Raw genomic sequence first — 8,355 nt, 5'->3', positions numbered from 1 at the left:
TGTACCTTTTACTTTTCACTTCCTTTTTATTCAAAGGAATTTTATGTAGATAAACTAGGTAAATTTCTTCCAACTGTTAAGGTTTTAATTAATTTATTATTTTAAGTTTAAAAATTAAAAATTATAAGTACATTAAGTTTTCATTGTTAATGTTATTTTAGTTATATGATTAAGTTATTATACCTTACTTATGTAATTTATTATTTATGTATGCATATATACATTACTATTTAATTAAAAAAAAAAGCTATCATTTTTCAACAAATATATAACTTAAATAATACTTTTGTCATGTAGAAATGTTTCTATAAAAGTACATAATAAAAACAACTCATATATGTTAGGAAATGCTGAAAATGAGATAATTTACAATGATTTCAAGATACAAGGCAAGGCCGAAAATTGGTGTTCGGTAATTTTCATGGGCCAATTTTTTTTATTTATAAATTTGGTATGGATCTTAATTAACTTAAATACATCAAGCCCACAACTTTTTTAAACCATAACGTTGACTAGCGTTTAAAAAAGTTAGCTTATATACTTTGTTACTCCTTAGGCATAGGGTCCTTTTTATTTCGTCTCGGCCGTGGTATTTAAATTCTTGGGGCTGGTCCTGATTAAGAACCAAACAAACAGGGCACACGGTCAATGCACTCAACACTCAACAGTGCACACGTACAATAAATACTAACATTGCATATGAATAATGCACATGAGCAATAGTTTGTCCAGCCTTTCGTTCAGACAAACTATTCCACAAAATGGTATTTCTTCAAGATATTAGACCGGGAAGTTATATAGATGCACACATATACATATAGTTACTTTGGATAGTAACTTACCTTGATTTCAAGTTCACGTTTCAATATAAAACTTACTACATTTTCACAAACTCTATAACACCATAATCATATTAACTTATGGTATGATGAGACACAGAATAATAGCAATTCTATTGCGAGTAGAGTTACTCACCTTTGCTCATAAGATTGATTGCATCTCGAGCTCATCCACCAACCCATTGACTTACCTGAAGTCAACTCATATATAATTTCAAGTTAGCATATTGCTAGTATCTAACATAATTCGACACTAATCCAACATCATTCTTATGAATTAAAAACACATTCTCATGTTTAGTACAACTAACTCGTACAAAATTCAGTATACGCAAGCCAATCCATGTTCATTTAACTTCATCATAAGGAATATATTGAACAGCTATTATCAAATTTATCATTTTCTATAATTTCCTTCATTAAGGCATTTCACCAAACACTTGGTGCACACAAAACCTTGATATATAAAACCAATGTTATGGTAATACAATTCACCATTTTAAGTCTTATTTCACGAAATGCAAACTTTACATAATAGTTGGCATCCTACAAGACAATTTCAACATATTATTCCACACGTGAACCCTAATCTCTTAACACTAAAGACTTGGATTACACATCAAATTCGTCACATATAATCACATGCAAACATCAAACATGAAGTTTGTATACTAACTAGATTTCATCTCGGCACATTGCGGCGGGGCAATTAAGAAAACCTCAACGTTGAAACCTGGGTGTTGGTAAACCAGAGCGTTACGTCGGTAAGTTGACGCGAATTCAATTGGTATCGTTTACATTCTTTATAGTATAGACACCATTGGTAAAACCTTAGCGTCCAAAAAAATATACAGTCATCATATTAGCATATAAAAAAATAAATTATTTAAAAAGAAGTTTGTTTCGTCAGTAAACCCGGGCGGTGGCAAAACCCAAACGTTGTCAGTCCAGGATATTGAGGCGGTAACTGGTCACGAATTCGGTCGGTTTTAGCTACATTTGTTATGGTACCAAAGCTAAAAAAGTAATATATATATATATATATATATATATATATATAGGGGAGGGATATTTTGAGAACCATGTTGAGTTTTAAGAACTTAAAAACTCAATTCTTAGCCACACATTTTATTAAATGGATTGGATTGTGTGGTTGAGATTAAATCTGACTAAAAAGTCAAAGTATGAGAGAGAATAAAGTTGTAAGTGATTACACTAATTTTAACGTCCGTTACACATGTGTAATAAGTCGACTCGGCACGTAAAAAATTCTATAATTTTTTACGTGTATGTAACTTACATATATTACGCATGTGTAAAAAAATCATTACACTGAGTTCTTTCGAGTTCTTAAAACTGAAAGGGGTTCTCATTTGAAATCTCGATCAGGATCATGTGATAACTTTTTGGGAATTGAGAACTATGAAAACCATTTTGGACCACAAAAAACCCAAAAATAAAAAAAATCATAAAACACAAAAATAAAAAAAGTAAAATAACCAAAGTTCTTATTTATCATCCCGGTTTCTAAAAAAAACGTAAAAAAAAATTCTCGGTTTAGCTAAATTATACATATACATATATGTATAATATGTACATATATGTACACACATGTTTTTTTCCTATACACATATGTATAATTTAAGGTAAATGATAATGTACATATGTGTACATTACATAACTAGAGATTAAATGAAAGTATACATATGTGTATAGGTATAATATGAATTAAAAAGAAAAAAAATCGGTTTTTTTTATTATACATATATGTATAATATGTATACACATGTTTTTTCCTATACACATATGTATAATTTAAGGTAAATGATAATGTACATATGTGTATATTACGTAACTAGAGATTAAATGAAAGTATACATATGTGTATAGGTATAATACGAATTAAAAAGAAAAAAAAATTCGGTTTTTTTTTAATGAAACCGGAATGAAATATAAAAATTTTGGTTTTTTTACTTTTATAAAATTTTCAGTTTTGTTTGTTTTATAATTTTTTTAATATTTTTTTAGAGGGTTTTTTTAGTGGTCCAAAATGGTTCTCAAAGTTCTCAATTTGTCAATGGTTCTCTTAGGATCCTTACCCTATATATATATATATATATATATATATATATATATATATATATATATATATATATATATATATATATTGAGTGGAGCAGTGGAGTGGTGTCAGCCCGAAAACTCGGGCGTTGGTAAACCGAGCATTGCCGGTCCCGGATGTTGAGACGTTGAGTCTATGCGAATCAGGTCGGTTTTCGTCACGTTCGTTATGATATCGGAATTAATTAAAACAAACAAAAGAAAAAAAGAAATTATCATGCAATCAACTTCCATTAGGGATGAGCTCGTGGTACCAACCGGTACCAATTCCGAAAATCAGAAATATTTGGTACTTGTATTTCATGCAAAATTCGTGCAAAATTTGGTTTCTGTATTTCGTGAAAAATTGTATGGCCAAGTAAGACGCAGCCAAGTGACCCTCTAACGACTTAGCGGCACCAAACTTATAGTTTATATATATTAGATAATAGATAATTAGCATCACCATTTGTTAGGTTCCGAATGAAATCGTCAAAACCCATTTAGATGAAAAGCTTCAACAATTGTGGATTGGTGGGTATAGATGAAATGAGGCTATTTATATGCCTCAGGTAGAAACTAAACACGGCCGTGGCTAGGATGTCACATCCGTGCTTGTATTTGTTGTCAGGCACTCTTCCCAACAAGAATCTTTGAGGCAAGTTCTTTTGTCCCTTATGGTTAGAGAGCACACTCGTTCTTGTACGGAATGTCATAGTCTTTGTCAGATCTTAAATCTTCCGAACTTCGTCTTTTATGCAAGCTTTTGCCCTTACCGGGGACGGTCGTGCCTTGGTGAGCACGCCCATGTAGGCCTTTGTTTGCCATCTTTTATCCTTTTCCTAAGCGTTGGGGTGGTTACATTAGCGTCGTCTTGCTTCAAGTGCGGGTTTTCGTGGTTTTCTCCAACTTTACTCATTTTCGCTTATTATTGCTCGTTTATTATTCGTTGTCTTTGGAGCCCCAAAATCCTACAGTTATCATATATGAACGAATTTTGTTAGGTTTCCACACAATTGTTCAAAGGATACTCAAATTAAGGTTAACTGTATTTAATTGATGGTACATCAATTTAATTCAGTATGAAGCAACAACATATACTTTTAAATATAGATGTATTTTTATTTATAAATTATGTGCTTTTATTTTATAACTATGTGGGATGCTATTTCTTAAAATGTGTTTTTTTATTTATAGTTCTAATTAGTTAAAAACGGGATCTCATAAAAAAATTAACAAATTTTCAAAAAAAAAAAAAAACTTGTGCATATACGAGCCTTATGGGCCTATACGAGACACAATAATCTAACAATATTTGACAAAACTTATGCCTGTATAGCCCGTATAAACCTAGGTGACGTATGGTATCAATGTGAAGCATGCTATCTAAATATACCGTCTGGTGTCCAAATACTACTGTCTACCTTTTGAGAATTTCCCCTTGACTAAAACATGACCTTTGCACCTAAGAAGTAGACACATCCATCAACCACTCGATAGGTAAGCCTCACATCACAATTGATGTTTCCCCTATTTGGCTATTTGTAGTTGATATCATATGACAGAAGAACATACGAACATGCAAATATAATGTTTTGAATAATTTGCAACAAATTAGCATCCTAGAAACATTGTCCGTACAAAGTAAAAACGTCGTTTTTAGCACAGGAAAACATCAACAACTATTTCATCAAACAACACATCTAAAATGTGGGTTCCAATCACCACACCTACCTCTAAAGCTTCACCTTCAAAATCCAACCATTTCCCATATCCACTGCTCATGTCCTTCGCCACCACCTCGTCCACCATCAACTCCTCCATACTCATCAACCCACGTATCGCTTTATGTATCTCACCTGCCAACAACGCCTTCGTGTTTACAAGCATTGACCACTTTGACCATTCTTCATAGCTTCCACTCAAAGCACGCTCACGTCTACCTTCTAAACACACACTCACGCAGTCAAACAATGCCTTCCGTTGTGGTTTTGAAAACGGGTCCATCTTTTTGTTTTGATTCTCCAACTGGTTAAACAGATTGTCATTTATGACCTTTATAGAATCGTTTAACACGAACTCTGCATGGTTAACTATTTGTATGATGTAATCCAACTCATGTTGTGTTGACCATTTTGACATTGATGTGAATTCAAATATGGTGGTGGGAAGTGACGTGGCGGAATCTTGTAATTCTATCTCCTCTACCAGTAGTTCCATGTTTCTTGCAAACAAGTGTTGTTTGTTCTCTGAAAAAAAAGGTGCTCGGAACATTAAGAAACTCAGTTGCTAGACTTTTTCACCACATGCACCGTGGCAGACAATTTTTTTAATTTTACCATTTGGGCTTGGATCTTATGAGCTGAAAAAAGATTTGGCCCAAAATAATGAATTTGAAACTAAAACATTTTGGCCTAATATCTACGGTCAATTGATAATTAAGTTCATTATGCATTTGGATTAAAATATTTGCGTAACATTATTTATTAAATTCTTATAAGTTCCTTAAAATTCAAAATAAAATATGAAAATCCATAAATACAGTCGTTTTGGTCCGTTTTGGATATAAAAAACTGTTCGGTTTCAGGTTTTTTCGGGGTTAGGTTCTGTTCAGTTTCGATTTTATCATTTGGGCTTGGAACTTTAGAACCGAACAAAAAAACTTGGCCCAAAATAATGAATTTGAGCCTAAAGCATTTGGCCTAAATATTGTCAATTAATAACTAAGTGATTATTATACATTTGGGCTAAAATACTTGGGTAACACAATTTATTAGATTCTTATAAATTACTTAAAAATTCAAAATAAAAATCCATAAATTCAGTTTGGTTATTATTAAATGCAAAACCGATACCCAACAGAAAGTTTGGTTTTTACGAAAATATAAAACCTCACCTTCGGTTTTTGTTTGGGTACGCTTATTTCAGTTTGGTTTTTTCGGTTTCATGCACAACTACTTCAGATCCGAAAGAAAGGAGAGTATGGTTACCGTTGCTGGTTAAGGTGGTTGTGCTGTTAGATGTGATGCAACTGTCATCTGTTAAAGTGGGTCCCACACTTGGACTTGTACAAGGATGTTTAATCCCACTTCCATAGTTTTCAGAGTTACTATCACATTCTGCCAATTCAATCCCCTGAAAACAGACCAAAGTTTAACTTAGATATAAGTGTTTACATAAAGGTAGGGCAGTAATTTGTAAAGAAAAACAAGCACAATATGTTCTTGTTCGTTCGTTTAACTTTAACTAAACAAACGATCAAGCATGAACAATTAAATGAACGAGATTTTCTTGTTTATTTATTAAATGAACCGTTAACATTAAGTCCGTTAATGTTCTTTCATTTATGGTCATGAACGTTCGTTCATTTAAATTTGTTTGACTGTTCATTATATAGTTATTTAACCTTTTTAGATTCAATACAGTTTAGTCTAGTTTTATGAAATTAGACATCACCCATTACAAGTTGTCATATTTTATTGATTTTTTAGTCCTAACAGACCTTCGCTCGTTTATACGTATAATGAACGAACACAAACGACACGAACACGTTCATTTTCTAATGGAAACAACACAAACAAGAAAACTCAGTCCATTTATTCGTGTTTGGTCATTTGTTCGGTTAAAGTTAAACAAACGGGCATGAGCATGTTTCTTTTGTATTAGTTCTGTTCGTTTACAGGCCTAACTATAAAGTTAATAATAATACCTGCCATTCTGATTTAGCTTTTGCCAGTAACTCATCAACCGAGACATCAGAATCATGTGAAATGACATTCTTGTCCTTATGCGTATTAAAACCTCCTTTAATACACTCGGATGTCTCAACTAAAGAAGATAATTCTTTTAGTTTTTGTTCCAACAAAACACTCAAAGCATCACTATCAATCACACGTGCCCCAAAAGAGGGGACCTCTGTATTTCCCATATCAACCTGATCATCAAACTTAAGACGCACGCCTTGACTTTTCACTCCCGATTGACCAGCCATCTCAGCTTCTGACACCGGTTTCTTGATAGGCGAGGTAAATGTAAACGACACAACATCTATACCATTTTTCCGGTCAACAGACTCCCAATTTGATGATCTGTCTATAGTAATATTACATTTTACAGACCTTTCTTTTTCCTTGATCAGTAAACTGTTGGTACTCGTTCCATCAAACATAATATTCCCATCAGTTGGTCGTTTTTTACCAGAAAAACTCTTTGTTGCTGACAAAAATTCCTTTCTTCTGGGCCCCACTGCTGAGTTGTCAACTGTCTTCTTTGAGGTCTTAACTTCATTGGATGAACCATTTGTGGAACTCGTTTTTCTGTAATGTTGGTAGGGAACTCTAGGTTTTAAATTTGTTCTGTCTTTATGAGAAACAGAGTTTTGCTTTTGATTGTTCTGTGTTAACACATCGTGGGTTTTGCCCGTTATAGATCTATTTGGTATCCCTTTCGGCGTAACTCTTTGTTTTTTATCTAACTGGCCACACTTAATAACACTGCCTTCTTTTTGCTTCATGGTACTCCTATTTCTTGAAGTGGGTCCCTCTAATTTCTGAATATTCATTTTAACCGGAGTAGAAGGAGAAACAGATTTGATTTTGGGCTCCAAAAGTACAACTTCAGATGGACACGTGCGCTTTTCACGAGGCTGTGATTTAGAGGAACGGCCAGGTGTACACGCTTTGAGTTGTTGTGAAGTTTCTTGGATTCTAAATGTTTTTTGTTCAGCTTCCATTCTTTCTTTTAGGTCGCGGATCCTAAGAGGGATTGAAGAAGACTTGAAAGATGGTAATCTTCCGTTATGAGTTGACTCAGGGCTCGGGTCAATGATTTTAGAAGCTGCTTCCATAATATAAGCTGCGTTTCTTGAAAGAATGAAACCGGGACTTTTGATAGGAGATAACATTTTGTGGTGAGTAATTGGTACCGATTTAGCTGATTTTGGAGGTAATACCTCAGATTGAAATCTATCGATTGGACGGTTTTGTAATCTCTCTAATCGATCTTCAACGGGGTTTCTTGAAAGCCCATCAAGCTTGTTTCGCATACTGAATTCCATATATTGATGTCTAAATGAATAAGAGTCGATAAATGGAGAGAAACCGGGATCGTAAGGATCTAAAGTTGGTAAAGAATCTAATCCCATAAGTCTAGCTACCACCCCGGGGGCTTTGCTTCCACTTCCTTCATCATTCACCATACCATCATCGAACTTCATCTACATATATCCATCAAATCATAGACATTTCAATTATAAATCATACTTTTAAAGCATCTCAAAAGTCAGTTAAGATATTGTACCGGTTGGAGTCTTGATATTGTCAAATTGTCTAAATTCTCTTTTCCTTGTTTGGAACTCTCTGTGTGAGACCAACCGAATAAGCATAAATAAATAGATATTAAGCATGCAATGAGCTAC

At 33.5% G+C, this 8,355-nt stretch overlaps 1 protein-coding gene across 1 annotated transcript; it reads right to left on the bottom strand.

The window, feature by feature from the left end:
* Positions 1-4,562: 4,562 nt before the first annotated feature.
* On the bottom strand, positions 4,563-8,113 carry LOC143623915 (uncharacterized). Its single transcript, XM_077094708.1, has 3 exons — positions 6,649-8,113; positions 5,930-6,074; positions 4,563-5,188 (listed from the first exon to the last, which is right to left on the bottom strand). Exons 1-3 carry the CDS (start codon positions 8,080-8,082, stop codon positions 4,599-4,601), a joined length of 2,169 nt encoding a protein of 722 aa, XP_076950823.1. The 5' UTR covers positions 8,083-8,113; the 3' UTR covers positions 4,563-4,598.
* Between the last annotated feature and the right edge of the window lie 242 nt (positions 8,114-8,355).

The sequence above is a fragment of the Bidens hawaiensis genome, unplaced genomic scaffold (genome assembly GCF_021521415.1).
Source record: "Bidens hawaiensis isolate Kalapana, Puna unplaced genomic scaffold, B.hawaiensis_p1.1 tig00003644_1, whole genome shotgun sequence".
Classification (NCBI taxonomy): Eukaryota; Viridiplantae; Streptophyta; class Magnoliopsida; order Asterales; family Asteraceae; genus Bidens; species Bidens hawaiensis.
Note: the sequence above shows the minus strand (reverse complement) of the source record. Positions and strands in the feature narration are given on the sequence as shown.